Below are 20879 nucleotides of genomic sequence, written 5' to 3' on the forward strand. Positions count from 1 at the left end.
TACCCATTGGAGTTTTTTTTCACAAAATTTCTTTATAGAAAATCAGATAATGTCAAAAGATACTGTAAATATATTATGAGAAAAAAATACCAGTTAATAACCTTACTGCTTCAAATAGACTTTGAAAGGGAAGAATGACACTATATCAGGAAAAAAATATCTGAATTAATCAGCCTTTTTTTTCTTCCTACTTTTGGTATATTAGGGTAATTTCTAATATAACCTCAAGCTTCAGAAATATAAATTTTCCAAAATAAAAAATAATGTAGATTTTAATTCCACGCTTTTTCATTCAAAAGGTAGAATTTTAATTAGCATTATTTGCATTATTTTTCGGAAAAAATTCATGTTTATTAATTACTTTCTACAGCTATGCAAGTCTATATAAAGACAGCATTAAATATTTACTTTACTCTGTACTTTCAATCTCAAGAATCAAAAGATTTTTAAAATTGTAATTTCAAATGAAGTTTAACACACGCCAAGAAAGAAAGTAATTTCGTTAACTAAAATTAATTAATGCAGCAATTTATTTAAAATAAATTTTAAAACTAAGAAAAGATAATAATTAAAGTATCAATAATTTAAAACACTGTTTTTTAACTTTTGAAATCAATATATATATATTTAAAAAAATTAGTTGATTTAAATCAATGGTTTTTTTAAAAAAATCATTCAATTTAAATCAACAAACCCTGATTATATGTCTGAAAATTTTGAATAGCTAATATCTTATCTAAGCCATGTTTAGCTGGGTAAATTATATCCATGACTAGAAATCTCTGTTTAGAAAAGGCTAAATTTTTATTGTGACAAAATACTATTTCTGCTGAAGCATTTTCTATTTTCGGTGTATTACCTCTTTTTATCAAATTAATCCAGAGTTGTGAAAGACTTTTAAAGAAAAAAAGTCTCACATTGAAGAGATTAGTGTCTGCTTCTGCAGTAGAACTTCTGCTTAAAACCTGTTGTTGAAACTGAAATAATATTTTTGTTGTAATATTGTTATTAAGATTATGCTTTTCTCTGGTAATATTTTTATTAAGTGTCCTAAATTTTTTGCAAAGTAGTCCTTGAAAAATCCTTAGAACTCTTTAATCTTTAACTTGGAAGATTTGTATGAACCCTTTGAAGTTTTTACCTTTTTCTACTGTAAAACTTATGGATTTAAATCAATTTTGAAATAATTAGCTGATATGAAGTTTCATAAATATAAAAAAAATTACATTACCTTAAGAATTTAAGACAGCAAGAAGGATACATTTCTTGTGGGAAAAAGACAAATAGAGCACGTAAGTTGATAAGCACTTAGGAGGGACACCCATACTCTATCAAGCCAAAAGTATCTAAAAAATATCTTAATGTTTCTTGGCAACAGATATTTTCTGCTAATTTCTGACCTAAGTGCAAAATTGTACTTTTTTAATCTATTCAAAAGTAAAATTACAATCAAAAAGTAATTTATTACTCTTTGGAATTTGAAAACATAAACCTTTTTATGACATTATTTGGCCTTTTTTAATTAAATTTTTAAATTTATTTATATGAAAATTTTATAGATAAATTGTTATAATTATATGCAGAGTTGTAGGTGTAAACTTTTTTACACCACAGCTAGAGTCTTCTAGATTGAATCTCGAAAAAAGGGAGAGAAAACAAGTTCCAGCAAAAAATTAAAGTTTGCTTGAAATTTACACAGGAATTTTGAAAAAAAAAACATTATACAATTGTACTTAAATAATCAGATTTCTTTATTGAGAGAATGATTTATAGACAAGATAAAAATCATGTTGTCCTTTTTACTGTAGAAATTATTGAGCTATGTAAGTATTGACTGAACATGACATCTTTAAGTTAAACTAACTATTTATTCAGTATACTACAAAAAAGAAACAAAATGGAACGATTATCGTAATATATATAAAAATAATAAGGAGCACGAGCTTCATAGGTGAAAGTTAAATTAGCAGTGCTGATCTGTTGCAAGATTTCCTATTGATGTAAATGCCAATCTTTTTTTTTATTAACACATACATCAATACTTTCCCTTGTTAAAAAGAAAAAAAACTTAACTACTAATTTCTAAGTAACAATTGAATGTTAAGAGTTTATAAGAGTCCCATCTTTTCACATAGCTTTAAAAGTCTTGGCTTAGGCAAGGACTTAGTCAATATATCTGCAGTTTGCACCTCCGTTGAGATCTGCTGCACACTAATTTCTTCTAAAACCTTTACACAAATGAAGAAATGTTTAATACTGATGTGCTTCGTTCTACTATGAAACTCTGGATTTTGAGCCAATTCGACAGCTGCACTATTTATCAACAAAAATTGTTGGCACTTCTTTCAAGGAGGAAATTCCATTGAAGAGTCTTTTAAGCCAAATTAATTCTTTTGCGGCTTCATTTGCAGCAACTTTCTCAGCCTCTGTGGTTGATATTGCAACCATAGTTTGACGCTGACTTAACCAAGATATAGCCCCACCTGCATGCAGAACTAAAACTCCACTCGTCGATCTTCCTGTCTTCATGCAGCCTCCAAAGTCAGCATCACTGAAACATTCTAGAATTCCGGGTTTGTAGCCTGATTTATAGATAATACATTTTTGCTTGGAACTCGCAATGTATCGAAATACTCGTTTTACTTTGATAAAATCATCTTTCACAGGAATTTCTAACTTACATGACAAAACACTTGTAGCGTATGCCAAGTCAGGTCTAGTGCTCATCATAAGATGCACCAACAGCCTCACAATAAGGAAATACTGTTTTATTCTCTTCTTCACTAGAGCATGATTCTTCCTCTTTCAAAATAGGTGTATGAACTGGCCTTCAATTACTCATACCAAACCGCTGTAGTATCTTTGTGGCGTAAGCTTCTTGTCCAAGTTTAATGCTTCCATCATCAAGTCTATAAATTTCTACTCCTAAAAAATATGCTGGCTTGCTTGTAATTTTGAACTTAGCTTTCAACTGATTTATGAAGTCTCTTGACTCTTCTTCATGAGTAGCAGCAACTAGTCCATCATCTACATAGAGAGCTACGAGTAGCTTTTTATCTTCTTTCTCGCGAATGAATAAACACTGATCCACTTCATTAACTTTAAAGCCAAGGTTTAACAGGAATCTACTAAAACATTAATGCCAACAACGAGGAGCTTGTTTAAGGCCATACAAACTTTTCTTGAGTTTACATACATTGTTGGTGCCATTAGTGTAACCTTCAGGTTGATACATGTAAATGTTTTCCTCTAAATCACCATATAAAAAGGCAGCTGATACATCAAATTGCGTAAGATGCATATTCTCACAGGCTGCAATACTTATTATTGAACGTACAGTTCCTAACTTAGTAACTGGACTAAAAGTTTGATTGTAATCAATACCCTTTCTTTGATTAAAGCCTTTAATCACAAGTCTTGCTTTATACTTATCTATAGTACCATCAGGATTTTTCTTGATACGAAACACCTACTTACAAGGCAAAGCCTTAGCTTTCTCTGGTAAAGGTGTTAATATCCATGTTTGGTTTTCTTTTAGTGATTTGATTTCAGCATCCATTGCTTATATCCAACAATTGTAGTCTTTACAATTGATAGCTTCTTCGTATGACTCTGGCTCATTTGAATCTGATATGAAACTTTCAGCTGCCATTACATAATCTTCAAAACTTTTAGGCTGTTTTAGTTCACTGCGATTTCTCAGTTTCATAGTAAATAAATTTTCTCTATCTTCGCTTTCATTTTCTGAACTCATTATCTCTTTTAAGTAATTTTGATCAAGCTATCCCTCATTTTCAGCTTCAGTAGGTAATTGACTCATTGTATCAATCACAGGTATTTCTGCAGAATCTTCACAATTAATTAGAGGTTTCTCATCAAATATTATATCTCGAGAACAGATAACATTATTGTTTTCCTTTATCCAGATACGATATCTTTCATCACCATCATATCCCAATAGATAACCTTTTATGGCTTTCTTATCCATTTTTCTCCGCTTCTGTCTTGGTATGTGGACATAGCATGCTGATCCTACTATTCGCATATGTTTTATTCTGGGTCTTTGCCCCATCCATAATTCATAAGGACTTATGTTTGGTAATGAACTTATATTCATCATCTCTGGGTCTTTGCCCCATCCATAATTCATAAGGACTTATGTTTGGTAATGAACTTTTTCCTGTTCTGTTTAATATGTACACAGACGTATTTATCAGTTCTGTCCATAATGATGAAGGAAAATTTATTTCTGAATTGGAACTCTTCAAAGTTCTTGCCATTTCTACTAAAGTCCTATTCTCTCGTTCACTGCCGCCATTCTGATGAGGCATATAAGGAGCTGTTAGTCTTTGGATAATTCCACCTTTATTCAAGATTCTTCTCACATTTTCATTATCGAATTCTTCTCCATTATCACTCAAGATCTCCTTGATATTATGCCCCAGATTTTTGGCATTTGCTAACATATTTTCAAAAGCTTGGGTAACTTCTGATTTCTTATGAAGATAAAATACATAGCGAAATTTAGTAAAATGATCTTTAAAAACTACAGAATAACGATACTTTTTAAATGATTGATCAAAAGGTTCACAAACATCTGTTGAGATAAGCTCTCCGGGGCTCTTGGTCTTCTGTCTATTACCAAATTTTAATCGATGAGCTTTACCGTAGATGCATGCTTCACAGAGTTGATTGTTGAATTCAACTTTAAGATCCATTTGCTTTTCAAGAATATTCTTTACATGGCGTTTGTCTTGGTGTCCCCAGCGTTCATGATATAATTACAGAATGGAATCACCTGTGGTTACTAAGTTCACTTCCACTGGATTGTTTGGAATAAGAACTTGCATATGTGCTTTATGTAAACCACTTCTAACATTTCTTGTACCATAGAGTACAGTTTTGTTACCAGATTTTTAACCAACATTCTTCTGTTGTTGATACAAATTTACTGTTTTTGTTTCTATCCTGTGCTGCTAGTACTGAAAATAAATTTTTCTTAATATCTGGGACAAACCAAACTTCTTTAAGGTCTTTAAATTCTCTTTCACCATTAACTTTTGTCATAATCTTTAAAGTGCCTCTGCCTATAGCTGGTAGTACCTTACCACTTGCAGCAGTAATCCCAAGAGGAGATTCGAGAACTTCAAAATCGGCGAAGAATTCACTATTATTGGTGACATGTTTTGAAGCACCATTATCTATAAACCAATCGTAGCTGCTTTCTTCAAATGAAAAAACTTCTTCATGAAGAGCTAATAATAAATTATTTGCAATAACATTATCTCTATCTTGACCTTTTTCATTTTGCTTTGGCTTAGCTGGCCTACCATTGGCAATCCACTTTCGACAATTTTTCACCCAGTGACCATTTTGATGACAGTAGTTGCACTTTCCAATTTGTCTTTTACTTTTAAAAATCGACTTGGCTCTAGTTACTTTTGCTTCTAATGCTTCTTGATTTAATGACTCACTAAAACTTGAATCTTTCTTTATCTCTCTTTCCACCCCAAAGTTCCAACTGTCCCCAACTGTTTTGTTAGTTCATCTATAGTTCTTTTTTCATCACTCAAAAGTAGCCAACTTGATTTAAATGTACGATAATTGAGAGGAAAAATTGAGTCCAAAATTTTTGCAAATTAACAACATTTCTGGTAGCCGGTTTTCACTTTTACTCTCAAGACCACTATTCAAATCATTCCATAAATTTTTGAGCTCTGATAAATGAGCTGACATATCATCATTCGACCAACTAAATTTAAAGAATTGAAGACAAATGTTATAAAGCTGGTTGTCAGAAGAATCTTCAAAAATTTTCTGAAGTTCCAGCCAAACTTCTCTTGCGCTATCAAACCTCATTACCTTTTGTAATGTGTCTTCTGTCATGGAGTTGGTTAACACCATCATAACACAGTTATTTGCCTTATTAAAATCTCTGAGATCATCCTTATATTTCTTTTTGATAGTTTCAGAAGCTGTTGGCTCAGGCAGTTCTGGCTTGTATATCTTTCCTTCAACAACTTTCAGAGCATCTGCATGATAATTCAAAACAAACTTAATTCTGTATTTCCAAATTGCCCAATCACTTTTACCACTCAATGGTTTCACTTGGATTTTTCCTTGATCCATTACTTAAACTGACTCTAATGGCTGACTTTCGGAATATGAATTAACTTAGCACTAACACTTCCGCTTAACTATCGCCAAACTCAATTATTTCATTATTTTAACTTTGCCTTAATAACTTGCTGGAGTCCATAACCTGTAGAAATTATTGAGTTATGTAAGTATTGACTGATGACATCTTTAAGTTAAACTAACTATTTATTCAGTATACTACAAAAAAGAAACAAAATGGAACGATGATCGTAATATATATAAAAATAATAAAGAGCACGAGCTGCATAGGTGAAAGTTAAATTAGCAGTGCTGATCTGTTGCCAGATTTCCTATTGATGTAAATGCCAATCTTTTTTCTTATTAACACATACATCAATATTTACTACTTAAATATGACATGGAATTTGACTAATATGAATTTTTGTATTTACTGAAAAGAATTACGATAAATAAATCTTGTGGGAGATATATTTAGTATTATCAAATTATGTTAAGTTTTTGTTATTAGTATGATGAATTATTTTAGCATTCAGTAAAACAATACTTTTTGTAAATTAATCATGATATGTATGTGCAATACGAGCTGGTTAAGCTACATAAAGGTAATGTTAAACTTTAATTTCAAAGAAACCTCATAAAAAAAACCTTTGCTCAGAATAACCATTAATTCAGTATGCTAAATTAAAATTTTTGTTAATTTTACTATAATAGATCTTACATAAAATATGAGCAAATGTTCTAAGATTATATAATAATTCATCATAATTTTCTAGAAATCAATGCAGTTGAGCTTTTTTGGAGTGATGAATATTTTTTTAAGCACATTGAGAGTCTAATTAACTTTTGAAGTCTCAAAGTTAACATGTAATGGCCCCAAAGGTCTATAGGTAATGTTGTTTCGTGATGAACTGGAAGATGTCAAATAAAACAATATTGCAATGAAACATCCTTCTTTAATAGAAAACGTTAACAATCCATCAATAAACAAACTCCAGAAAAAGGTTATTCGTTAAAAAACATTTAAAAGTTGTTATTAAAACAATTAAAACTTAAACTGTTGAATGCAAGTATCTCATACTGAAGGTGGGCGTCACCGGGGGGGAACGAAGTATCGGGATGAAGTCTCAGACGCTGCAACAACCTTGATGGCAAAATATCCTCTCCTTTAATATCAGACAGCAGACTCTTCACTCTTAGCCGTGGTTTCGGTTGTGTTCCTCTACAGGTATCCTTCCGCGCAGGAACTATTATATTTAGTCTTTTTACCTTTGGCCTTTGATCTAATCCTCGATCTTTCTACCCCGGAACTGCATGATTTCCTAGCTGTCACAATTAACAGCCTCTACAGTAGCCCTCTACCAGTGCTAGCGAGACTTTTCCAGCTCATTGCTGATACTTCCCATGAAATTTAACTCAACAGCCTGATCGTGTCTTAATCTCTTTTGGCATGTTACCAGGCTCTGGGATAGTAGATTCATCCTCCGTCGATTCGTTCATAGCTGTTGATTCGCTCTTAGGAAATATGTCCTTTTCATCTCGGGATACATATGCAGGCTTTAGATGATCCAAGTTTAACGTACTCTCTCGGCCATAAATAAGAATCTTAAAAACCTTCTCCCCTCGACTTACCACTTGAAATGGACCTTCGTATGGTGGCTTCTGGCTTTTTTTAAGGATATCGGACCTCAGGAAAACATGACTGCACAAAAGGTCTTTACTTACAGAAACTGCTCTATGTCCCAGATGTCTAGCCTTCACTGGCAGCAACTCCTGCTTAGTCTCTTTGAGCTTTCCAACAAAGTTTGCGGGATCCGCTGTACCAGTAGACAGACATAAAAATTCTCCAGGCAGTCTTATCGGAGTTCCATAAACCCTTTCAGCTGTCATTGCTTACAAGTCCTCCTTCCATGCAGCCCTAAAACCTAAAAGAATGGTAGGTAAAACTCTGGTCCACTGACTTGTACTTTAGGCTCTAATCGCTCCCTTCATCTGTCTGTGAAATTTTTCCACCTGACCATTTCCTGCGGGATGATAAGGGCTTGTTCGATGACTGGCCGAATCCAGCAACTTAGTCAGGGTATCAAACAGTGAGGCTTCGAACTGTGTTCCCTGGTCTGTTGTGATTCTTAGGGGTATTTCAAACCTAGCAATCCATCCAGCATAGAAAGTTGAAGTAACAGATTTGGCTGTTATATCTGCTAGCGGGTAAGCTTCTGGCCACTTGGAAAAACAGTCAACACAAGTAAGACAGTAGAGAATACCTTCTGATGGTGGCAAGGGACCTACAAATTAAGCGGATCAAACGTCCCAAGCTTTCTCTGCATGTGACGTGTCACCTTAGAATGTTGGCAAGCCAAGCATTGCTGAGCCCATGTCCTAACATCTTTCTTTATACCAGGCCAAACATATCGCTGTTCCACCAACCTTATAGTAGCTTTAATACTTGGATGTGAAATAGAATGCAGTTTGGAAAAAACGTTTTTTCTGTCCACTTTGGGTACGAATGGTCGAATCCGTTTGGTAGATACATCACAAAACAGCTCCACACCAGGATCACCTATTACGAATGGTTGAAGTATCAAAGATGAGTTACCGGTTTGAGCTAGAATTTTGGTTAGTTCCTGGTCACCTTTTTGATTGTTAGCCATTTCTTGAAAATTGATGTGGGAAGGTGTTTCTATGGTAGCAATGTTTACTCTGAACAGCGCATCTGCAGCCACGTTATCTATTCCCCTCACGTGCCGAATATCCGCAGTGAATTGGCCAATAAAATCCAAATGACGCAATTGTCTTGGCGAACACTTATCTTCCTTTTGTTGAAAGGCATATATAAGTGGCTTGTGGTCGGTCTAGATAGTAAACGGCCGACCCTGTACCATATGCCGAAAGTATTTGACTGCCATGTATGCAGCCAAGGGCTCTCTGTCGTAGGCACTGTACTTTCTTTGAGATGGTGCTAACTTCTTTGAATAAAAACCAAGTGGTTGCCACTCTTTCTCGATCCCAAACCACTCTTTCTCGATCCTGATGCAAAGCAGCACTCATCGCAATTTCTGAAGCGTCAACCACAATCGCCAACTGTGCATTCATGACAGGATGGTGCAACTTGGTGGATTTTGCCAAGTCATTCTTGCTCTTCTCAACTGCAGCAACTGCTTCCTCCGACCACTTGATCGCGCTTTTATCATTTTACTTAGAACCTTTTAAATATTCGTTTAAAATTGCCCGAGTATGGGCAGCTCTCGGCATGAATCTTCTGTAAAAATTCAAGACTTCTAGAAATTGACGCAGCTCTCTACCTGTAACTGGCTGAGGAAAATTAGCGATTGCAGAAACTTTATCAGGAAGCAGAGTAATACTGAAGATTGTCCCAAGACACATTTGCTTGCGTTGAGTGTTGCACCATATTCAGCAAAACATTGAAAAATTCTTTTTAAGTGAATTAAATGGTCTTCGTTCTTCAAAGCTTGTACCACATCATCAAAATAAGGTACGCAAAAGTCAAACTCACCTTAAACTTGATGGATGAAATGTTGGAAAGTTGCGGCAGCATTTGATAATCCAAACGGCATGTACAAAAACTCAAGCAATCCGAACAGGGTTGTTACCGCAGTCTTTGGTACGTCTTCCTTGTGCACTGGAATCTGATAATATGCTTTCTCCAGGTCCAATGAAGGAAATATCCTTTTACCTTTCAAAACCTGAAAACAATCTTGAATGTGGTGAACAGGGTACCTATCTGGCACGGTCACATCATTAAGGCGACGAAAATCACCACACGGTCGCCATTCTTCTTTAGGAACACAAGAAATATTTATACAGTAGAGAACCAATTATCTGGGATGCTCGGAACCATCGCTATCCCGGATGTCTGAATTTCCCGGTTTTCTGGATCGGCAAAGAAACGTAGTTTATCGATGTTTTATTGAACCCAAATTACAATGAAAACAAAGTAAAACATTTTAAGAAAAGAAAAGTTTTCTTCAATTAAAAAAATAGAAAAATAACATTTAAAAGAATAGAAAAAAAAAACATTTTAATAACATTTAGAAGTTTTGACAAGAAAAGTAAGTTTAAAAATTACAAAATTCGCATATATTTATTTTTTAAACATTTCATCAACTTTTAGCTGACGAAACTTTGGTTTTTGATTGAAAAACAACTGTTGGATTTTATAAACAGCCATTACATGAGTTTCCTCAATAAATGATTTCTGTTCCATTCCAGCTATTAGTTCTTTAGTTAGTTGGATACATCGTTCATTAGATATGACAGATACTTGTTCAGCTTCATCTTCGTCGTCACTTTCGTTTTGTTCTGCGCCTGGGTTCAACACCATCTGAATAATTTCAGAATCTGTCATTTCGTTTACAATTGGGACGTCGTTATCTATATTAAAGCACTCATTAATCTCTGCTTCTGACATTAAGTCCCGCTCTAACCATTTTCGAGAGTATTCCCGGAGCTCATTTTGAAAATCTTTTTCTTTTGAAATTTTGATTCCTTCAAAAGGAGAGTCGTCAACATCTTCTTCTAAAAAAATACATGTCGGAATTAACTTCCGCCATACGTGAGTTAATGTATCATGGGAAACAAATTCCCATGCTTTCGCTGACAACCATATAGCATCTTTCACGGTGAATGTTTTCAGAACATCTTGGACTGATTTTCCTTCATTAGCTGCGTCGATCAGCTTCTTTAAAAACTCAACCTTATAGCGGCATTTTAAGCTGCGTAAAATGCCTTGATCGAGAGGCTGTATCAAGGACGTACAGTTTGGGAGGAGATATTGAATTTCAATATTATTGGCAGTTAAAACGGCTGCAGGTGGATGTGCCGTACAGTTGTCTGAAAACAAAACAATTTTACAGTCATCGGGCAATCCCACCGATTTACAATGTGCACGTGATTTAGGCACAAATTCCTTCTTGAACCATTCCGTGAAAAGTTCCTGCGTGATCCAAGCTTTTTTATTAGCTGTATAAACTACAGGCAAAACTTTGACGCCTTTTAATGCCCGGGTCATTTTTACTTTTGCAGACAACAGTCAGTTTCAATTTACACGTGCCCGCTGCATTCGCGCAGGCTAATAATGTCAGCCTATCCTTCGCAATTTTGAAGCCACTAGGATTGATTTCGTCTGTTGTAGTATAGGTAGTATCTGGTAGATACTTGTAATAGAGACCCGTTTCATCAACGTTAAAAATTTGCTCTAGGGTCAAGTTCTGAATCTGAACCACATTCAGCACAAAATCTACATAATTCTCAGTGGCTTCTATATCGGCTGAGGCTTTCGAATGCCGTTTCTCTCTTTGAATCTGGCAAACCATCCTATGCTGTATTCGCAATTTTTTTCTATGCCAAGCTCATCGTGAAAATTTTTCGCTTGAGCCATAATTATTTGTCTAGTTAAAGGAAAGTTTTCTGATCTTCTCTGTCTTATCCACTCCATTAATACTTTGTCGACATCCTCATTTTTTGGCTGATGCAAAGTTTTTCGTTTTTTCATTGCATCTTCTCGCTCGGAATTTGAAAATAGAGCCAGTATTTTTTTCTTTTGACCGTCTTTTCGAAGATCATAACTGGTTTGAGTCCCTACGTTATAAATTTCACTAAGAGATTTTACTGAAGAACCTTCATCTAATTTTTTTAAAATTTCTACTTTCGTTTTTATCGATAAACTCACGCGCTTTCTTTTTTTAGACGTTGAAATAGACGAAGACATTTTCTTTCAAGATCACAAAATATACGACTAGTGCTATAAAATTCCAAAATTAAAATAAATTTTTCACACTCTAAAAAAGATTCCTAACACGTTTTAAATAATCCTAGCACAAGTAGATAAATGATGAATGATCTACTAATGTCAGAGAAGGGGGTGGAACCAATGTCAAATAAATGAAGCTGCGTGTAAAATATCTGCCCATCTGGTGGTGAAGGTCAAGATGTGAAATTATTTTAAACTATTCTTTCTAACAGTAAAGACCAGATGTCCCATGAGTCATCCATTTTACAGAAGGTGGTTGGTAGGGATTAAGACAGGTCAAGCAGTTGTTAAATTACATTGCTAAAAATAACAAGATTATCTTATTTATGTTGCGTGTCATTTCAAAACTGATTAAAAAAAATAAAAAACATTTAAACGCTAAATAAAATCCAATATATTATTGGAAAGAAAAGCACCAATGAGTTTGTAAAACAAAGCATATTTTTAGCATTTAATATCAGACCGTTCTATAAAGAAACTAACAAATATGTAAACAATCCATATTTAAAATTAATCCTTATTTATTAAGTTAAATCACAAAAAGAATAACTAACTAAAAAATAATGCATTTTACCAACAGATAAGCAAATAAATAAATATTAAAAATAAATAAACTATAAAAACTTATATTTTTAATCTTTACATATAAAATAAATAAATTATCCCCTGAAGTATTAAAAAAAAATTAAATCTTAAGGGAGAACTAATTAATCAATAAATTAATAAGAACAGCTTTTCAACAGTCATCCCGCAAAACAACTAAATTAATGAAATATTCAACATTTTATTTATATTTAAATGAAATTAAAACGTATTTAACCAACTGGCGAATGTTTTTAAAAATAGAAGGAGAAAAAATTATAACAATGCAATACGTTTAGATTTTCTATAAAAAAAATAATAAATCACAAATAAGATGGATAGATAAAAAAATAAAAATTAAGATGGTAAAACAGCGAAATTAATAAAGATAACTTATTTTGATATTTGAACATAATACACAAAAGGAAACAATTAAATATATAAGTTAATTGAAGTTATTAATTTAATTGAAGTTGAGGAAAATTATAATAAACTAAATAAAATCAAATTAAATAAAATAAAAAATAAAAAAAACGCTGGAAAATTACCAAATGGAAACAGTAACTAGAAAGGGCTCTATCATAAATATTAAAACCGGGAGATTATAAAATCTACTGAATTAAAAAAAAATTATCTTAAAATTCATGAATAAAAAGATATAATTTATGAAGTACGAAATTTATTGTGAACGACAGGAGGAAAAAAAAAAGGGTATTGAAATCGGAAGTAAATCGCTTTTAAAAAGGGAAACCTGCAATCTGCCTTTTTTATTTTTAATTTTAGTAATAAATAATTGTATGCTTCATTATTAAACAATCTTTTCCGTTTATTTTTTTTATAAAATCAGAGGATTTTTATCGAAAGCAAATGCGATTCCACATCAAGCAAAATTTGAAATCATGATTAAACGAAAGAATCTGAATTTATTTAATCGAAAAATATTGTTTTGTTAATTAGTGTCAAATAAATTAATATAACAGACAAAAAAAAATAAAAAACGTTTAAAATTGTAATAATGATGTATTGTCAGAAATTATAGAACAATAATTTGTCATGATAAATCACGGATAACAAAAATGAAAAAACTGGAGAAAAAAAATAGAAGATTAAAAAAAAAAGTTCTAACATGTTAACAAGTTCCTTGACTCGGACTTCTAATAGACAACATTCCAGAAATGATTAAGAATAATAGATGAATCTTAAAGATGCAAAAAATAACGTCGGTCCGGTAAAATTCGGATTTTTTTAAAATTCTGTGTTGCGCTAGCGCAAATTACAGTACTGAAAACGGAAGCGAAATCTCGCAATTTAGTAGTGTCGAATTCTCTGACAATTGTTTCCAATTGTGTTTTAAGTTTTATTTTGCGAAATTATTCTGATTACTTTTTAAATGATAAAATTTAATCTTTTTTTAAATGATCAACTTAACTATATTCTTACTTTATTATTGAACTAAAATGTGTCGTATTTTAATCGTTTTTGTATTCCAATTTGTACTCCCATTTCAGTTTTTTTTTTTTACTTAGTAATGTATAGGGATATATTTTTCTTTTTATTTCTCTTTCACCTTCTATTCAACGATATGCGTGTGCAATGCTTGTTCCCCTCCCCCCCACATAAATCGAAGAGAAAACGAAAACAGCATGCCACTCCCTTTTTGATTGACGGTAGCTTATCTGAAAACCACAAATTCTTGGGAATGCAGGGAAGAAAGTAAAAAGTTTCCCCTTTTCCGGCCCTTTCCCGTCCTAAAGAACTTCAAGGTTACAGAAGAAATAATCAAGTTTTCTCTTGACATATGACTCCCCCACCCACCCTTTTTCCTACTAAACTTCAAAAATGAGTAACACTTCCGCATTTTTTCTCCATCCTTCCAGTTCAAAATGGCGGGAAAACGAAGCAAAATTTTCCCGGTTTTCTGGGTCCCGGATAAATGGTTCTGTACTGTATCATTTTCACTTAGTAATCAGCTTATTTGATATCACCCCTTGGAACCATTAAGATTGAGATTTAGTACCTGAAAATACAATCATTAGAACAAAAGATATTCTGAGTGATATCTTTTCTTTTTGCTTGCTGTGTATTTCATGTATTGCTGTGTATTGCCACAGTGTATTTCATTGTCACAGTGTAAACATTCTGGAAAATAGTGCTCTCCCAACTCTAAGGCAATATTTCATGCAAAGCTCATTTCTCTGCCATCAGGATAAGTGATCCATTGACTTGTCGAGACTTATTTAGTCATGCTTTGTAAAAAAAAATAAGTGTTCAAAAATTGGAATGGCCTTCTCTGAACCCTGATCTAAATTACATAGAGCAACTTTGGGGCAAATTAGAATGTAGATTATGTAGCCATTGCATAATTCGCCATCTTCTTAGCCTTCACTAAATCACTAGAACTGTAATAGATATCTGGAAGTAAATTGGTATGGCTATCTATCAAAACCTGGTGGAAAGTCTCCCCAGATGTGTGTAGGCTTTAATCTACGTAAAAGAGGACTAACATCTTATGAGTATATGTCTCAGGACTCTCTGAGTTTGTACGACTGAGTGTCTGGCCACAGTGTATTTCAATTTTTCTATAGTAGTAGATTAAGGAATGGTTTGTTTTATTTTAATTTTTCGATAATATTTTTTTAGTCTGATGAAGTGTACCTTGAAGCTCCGATTCAAAATATTACCTATGCCCCTATGTGCTTGGAGCGAGTTACTTTAGAACCATCTAACAACTTTGTGTCACATCAATTAAATACAATTGAAAGTATCAATGGGTTTGTATATTGAAATTTATCTAACTTTACTAGACATAATATTATAAAATCAAATTATCTGTCTTAAAATAATGTTTTTTAAAGTAAATCAAATATAGAGTTAACAAAAAAGACATTTTTTTTTCAAAAAAAAAACTCTGGTTTTCTACATTTAAAATTTTTGTTTATTTATTTTTTTAGTTAATTTAAAACAAAAGATCAAATAATATTTTAATTCCCAAATTAAAAGTTATTAAGGGATTCATAACTATTTCATAAAACATTTTTTCTACCATTAATAAATGTTTTCAAAAAACAGTTAAAATTTATCAATTTTTGTTCTTTTAATACACTCGTTTGAAAAAAAAAATAATAACTGGATATTTTAAATGCTCTTCTTTGTTACTTTATACCTTCAGTTGATCTGTGAATAAAAACTCAACATCTAAATGTCTTTTTAGTACTGCATGAAAAAGTATGATTTCCTGTGTGAGATTTGTTCATTTGTAATATGAAAATACGTCACTTTTCATCATTATTTACATTGGTATCATTGTTTAGCACTTTTGTTACGTACAATTAAGAGCATTAGTATTAATTAAATTCTGTAAAATAAACTGTTCTTGTTTCTTTTTCCATTAAATCAATATAAATTTTAGTACGAAGGAAATAATTTATATTTTCATTTAAAATAATATCTGAAAATAATTGAATGATAAAAATAGTAAAATGCTGCATCTAAATAGTTTAAATATGTTTTAATATTAATGGTTTAATAAAAACAAAAGAATAAAATTACTTATTTATTTACGTGGATATAATTGAGCTTTAAGTTTCATAATATGTTTACTAACATAATAGTGCATTTATAAAATAATATACTAGGAAAATATTTTTATTTTTTAAATGTTTTTTTTTTTAATATATAAAATGGAATTTGAAAATTATTACAGACCAAACATGTATGTATGCAATACAAATTTGTTTACACTGCTAACAGAAAAAAAATTTAGGAAAGCTCCTCATTCCCATTTGTGCTTTTTGTAAAACATAATGTAACTTTAACAAAATAAACATTATCTAACTTCTTATTTTAACTCATCCAATAATTACATTATTTAACTTATTTTAAAAACCTTCATGAAGACCTCATTATTTGACCTTGAAAACTTTTTTCGAAGGACATGAACTTGATAATGCTGTATTTTGTTTTAATTTTTTTTTGAAGCATCATGATGACTTGCTTTAAGCTTGCTCACATTAATTAATTTTACATAGATAAATTAGCAGGAGCAATGATATGAAAATATTTAAAAATTACATAGTTTTTTTCAAGTAATGCTGATTCACATTAGCAATTGAACTCAAAATTTAAAAAAAAGTTGGAAAAAGTATTTTTTATTTATTTGGTTCTATCCAAACTAAAGTAAGTAATAAATTAAAAAGCATTCTTAAAAAAAGAATTTAATTTAAACCATGGATTAAATCACACTGCTTGATACCAGCCAATCTTGGTAAAATATTTGTTATTTTTTAATAAATGTTCATATAAAATGTATTTTATTTTTTTAGAGTGTATCAAGTGTTTGGAGAAACAAATTGCATTAATCCATTAGATAGCAGACAATATTTATTTTGCCTCACTCCAAAGCCTGGTACTGTAACATATTCTAAGTTATCAAAAAATGTAACTAGTATTGGGAAGTTGGATATTGTCTGGCGTACAAGTATGGGGGAAAAAGGTCGCCTACAAACATCCCAGCTGGAACGAATGGTAATATTTTTATTATGAGAACTATTAATTTTCTTCTTAAATTATTTTTTAACTTACATATTTTTTTAATTAGCATTAAAATAACACTCACTTAGTAAAAGCTTTCTGTGATTCTTGGATTTCGCTCATTTAGTTAGAGTAGTCCCTGTTTTTAGCAATAAAAAATTGTGTGTATTAAATAGATGTGTTAAGTTTATTTTATGAGCAATTTTCTTTTCATTTACCCGTTTAATTTAAAAATCTTATGTTCTTTAAATAGGTACCAGGATATGGTGAAATTAGATTAGCAGTTGTTGAAATTCCTGGCATAGTAAAGTTAGAGAAGTTGTTTCCTGTTACAGTAAGAATCACAAATGCCTGGTATATATTTTATCAAATGTTTATTTTTTCTTTCCTTTGTTAAGTTATTATTGTAAAAGTTTTTAGGAAATTCATTCTGATTTATACTTCTTTGAATTTTGATTCATAGATACCCATACAGCACATTGACTTTGTTATGACATCCTAAAGTTGTCATCTTTAGGATTCTGTGACTTCCAGAGGAAGTCCTATATTTACCGCTAAATGTCCTACGGATGTCATCTGCGTGTTAGAATGTCCCACCTGCAGATATCTTAATGATGTCATAACTAGGACAGTTTCAGGATACCTTTAGAACGCTTTAGGATGGCATTAGGACAAAAAAAGACCTGTTTAGTAAGGATTTAGGTAACTTGTGGGATGCATGTTGGAAATGGTATGATAGTAATAGGAGGGTGTCTTATTTTGGAAATAAATTTCATCTCTGAAATTTTAATTAATATTGGCAACTTAAATAAGGTTTTTCTTTTAAATTTACTGAATTAGAGGTCAGAAAAGTGTTTTCTAAATGGAAAAAAAAAGTGATGGTTTTTAATTTGTACATCACTCTATCTCGATTGGCATTACTAATTTTCCAGAAAAATGGGCTATTCCTCAACTATTTCTTTTTAGGAAAATTAGTAAAGCAAAAGGGTTAAAAAATAAACATATCTAAAGAAAAGAATAATGTATCATTTTAATCCAAAAATATGCAAGTTAATAGGATTTCACATTTCTATTGTTTGGAATAAAAACTTTGTCATTACTAAAAAAGTCTAATTGAGTGTACCCTTTGAACACCAAGGAAGGTTATAAGTCTCCTAATTAGCGTCAGTTTTCTTTAAAGATTATTTCTAATTAAATTAAATTATGAGCCTTGTTGAATCTTATGTACATTGCACATATTGTTTAATGTAGTAGATATATTAAGGATCTTATAATAAAATAATGAATAATTTTCTTTTTAACTTAGCATTAGTATTTAAATTTCTCGTATTATCAATTGAAATTATTTAATTGGCAAAATAATTCTCATTACATTCTTCTGCAAAATTTACTAAAAAAATTTTTTTATTATAAATAGTTTAAATGAAGTTACTATTTTATCAAAAACTCAAAATAGATGTTTATGGATCACATACTTTATTGTTTAACTATTGTGTCAATGATGCAATTTAAAAAACAAATAAAAATAGAAAATTATCTGTTTTTATATACAAACTAAAACAGCTGTTGCCATGTTTTGCTGAAGAATTGTTGGCTGAAGGCATACCTGAATCAATATCTTGAAGATATTAAAAATGATAACTTGTTTTAAGGATTTATCCATTTTTTGCAGCATAAATTTAGTGTATGCAAATAAATATGAGAATAGAAAAAAATAAAGAATATTAGAATCACATAAGTAAAACTTTTATTTACACAATTATTTCTCTAATTTTTTTTGCAGAATAAACTCTTCTTTCTTTAGCATGGCACAACCAGCCTCTAATAATGCTTTCAACTTCATTTACTTTAGTGTTTGTGAAAACACTGCAAACAGCTTCTAAAACATAACAAAAAGAAAATATAAACAAACAAGTAGGTATTTTTATGAATAAACATAAAATTATTTCAGAACCTATTTGAAAGGTATCTAAAACTAAATTAGTCGAAGTCCAGATTTCTGTTACTCTCAGGGAAAATATTATGGGGTGACCTTCTTAAGCTCCTTTTTTAATTAGGACTAAATTCACTCTAAATAAAAAATGACTAGTTTTTTTTAATTGCCCATTGTACGTATACTAGTTCACAAAAAATAAAATTATTTGATTCATTGTCACAAGAATAATCTAGTAACATTAACTGTAATAATGATAAAACTGTTAGTACAAACACATGTAACAATGATCAGAATATTTTAAAGTGCAAGTCAAAAGAAGAGTTGGATAACTGAAGTATCGTATGATTACCGTTCTACTGTGACTGGAAAAGAAGATGGTGATACTAATAACAAGATTATTTCAAACAGTTACACACTTATTAATTATTCCAAACACAGAGAATGATAGAAATTTATAAACTCATTGAAAATTCATGGAATACTAAAATTATAGTATTTTAAAAAGTTGAAGAAAAAAAAAGCTGGTTATAGATGTTGATTTGCCAACTAAATTTAATAATAATAATACCATTTTAATGTGTATAAATACTTTTAAAAATAAAATTCATTTTCTAGACAGGGAACTTTAGCAACACAAATTGTACTGACACTCTGTAACCAAAAAATCTTTTTTTTTCATTAATGCCCACACAGTTATAGAGTTCAGCAACATCATCAGGCATGATGTGACGAAGTGCTCGGCTTGTATGTTCTTTAAAATCAGTTCCAACAAGACTTTGCAATCTAGCAGACTATGAAAAAGAAAAAAAATTACTAAAATTAAAAAATTTATCACCTTATGCCTTAAGTTCAGAAAATAATTTATCTCATGGTAGCAAAGCATTATTAATTTACTTAGAAACAAATGAGTTTTTACCAACACTGCAAAAGAATAATTTAAACAAAAAATTATACACTTCATTATATTAAAAATACATAAAAGCAAATTTCCTGATTATATATTATTAAGTTATAAATTTGTTAAAGGAAGTTTTGTAAAAGCTCTCCGCTTGAATTTTTATCATTGGGGAGAAAATTTTCTATAGCTTAAAAAAATAATTACCAATTCAGCCTTCAATTTCGAATTATCCAGTAAAGAATTTTGCTTTACAAATCCACTGTCACATTTTACAGGAATCCCAAGATCGCTTCGTTGATGGATTGAGGGTGCAGCTGAAAAAAATTACACAATGGTTGTTACTAATAAATTCAAGATGAAGTATGTTGCTCAAGTCTTAATTCAAATTAAGCTTGTTATCATGATCTCATTAGAAAAAAAATTAATATTGAAGAATATTATCAAAGATTATATTTAAAAGCATTCTATAACAACTTTTCGAACAAAATCATCAAACTGTTTTAATTTATGGAGAATTAAATAAATACAATATACAAAAATTAAGTACGGAAATAAAATGAAAAAAAATTATTTAAGTATCTGAAACGAATAAGAAATTATACAAATAACAATATTTTAAAAAAGCAAATTGACATGTGAATGATACAATTATTAAAAATTTATTTTAAAGAAAACAAAATTTTATTCTGAAAATAGTTTATCGTAATTCAGCCCAAGAAAAAGAACAAACTCTTGGAGAATGAAGAAAAAGACAATACTAAAATTTAGCATACAATTTTTTTTGTAAAAAGGCAAATATGTAAATACTAACTAAATGTTTCAACCACTATGGATGGTGTTTTCAATAAAAATGTAAACAATAACAATCTCGAGCTCAGCACCTACTCTAGTTCCGGTTAAAAAGTTTGCAGCTGCTTACTACATGCTATTCTGATAGGTGATGTTTTCAAACGGATAATTTTGTTTTCAATAAAAGAAATAAATTAGATAATTTCTGAGCTCAAATCTGCCATATTTCATAAGATATTAATGTTAATATGTAATTC

At 31.0% G+C, this 20879-nt stretch overlaps 1 protein-coding gene across 2 annotated transcripts in view; it reads left to right on the plus strand.

The window, feature by feature from the left end:
* Positions 1-20879, plus strand: part of LOC107437476 (trafficking protein particle complex subunit 13) — a gene marked incomplete at its 5' end in the record, with an annotated part of 75232 nt that overhangs the window by 40749 nt on the left and 13604 nt on the right. For both annotated transcript variants that reach the window (XM_071187588.1, XM_071187589.1), the window contains 3 exon segments: positions 15110-15240; positions 16792-16993; positions 17253-17353. In XM_071187588.1, the coding sequence (XP_071043689.1) occupies positions 15110-15240; positions 16792-16993; positions 17253-17353 (434 nt within the window).

The sequence above is a fragment of the Parasteatoda tepidariorum genome, chromosome X1 (assembly GCF_043381705.1).
Source record: "Parasteatoda tepidariorum isolate YZ-2023 chromosome X1, CAS_Ptep_4.0, whole genome shotgun sequence".
NCBI classification, from domain to species: domain Eukaryota; kingdom Metazoa; phylum Arthropoda; class Arachnida; order Araneae; family Theridiidae; genus Parasteatoda; species Parasteatoda tepidariorum.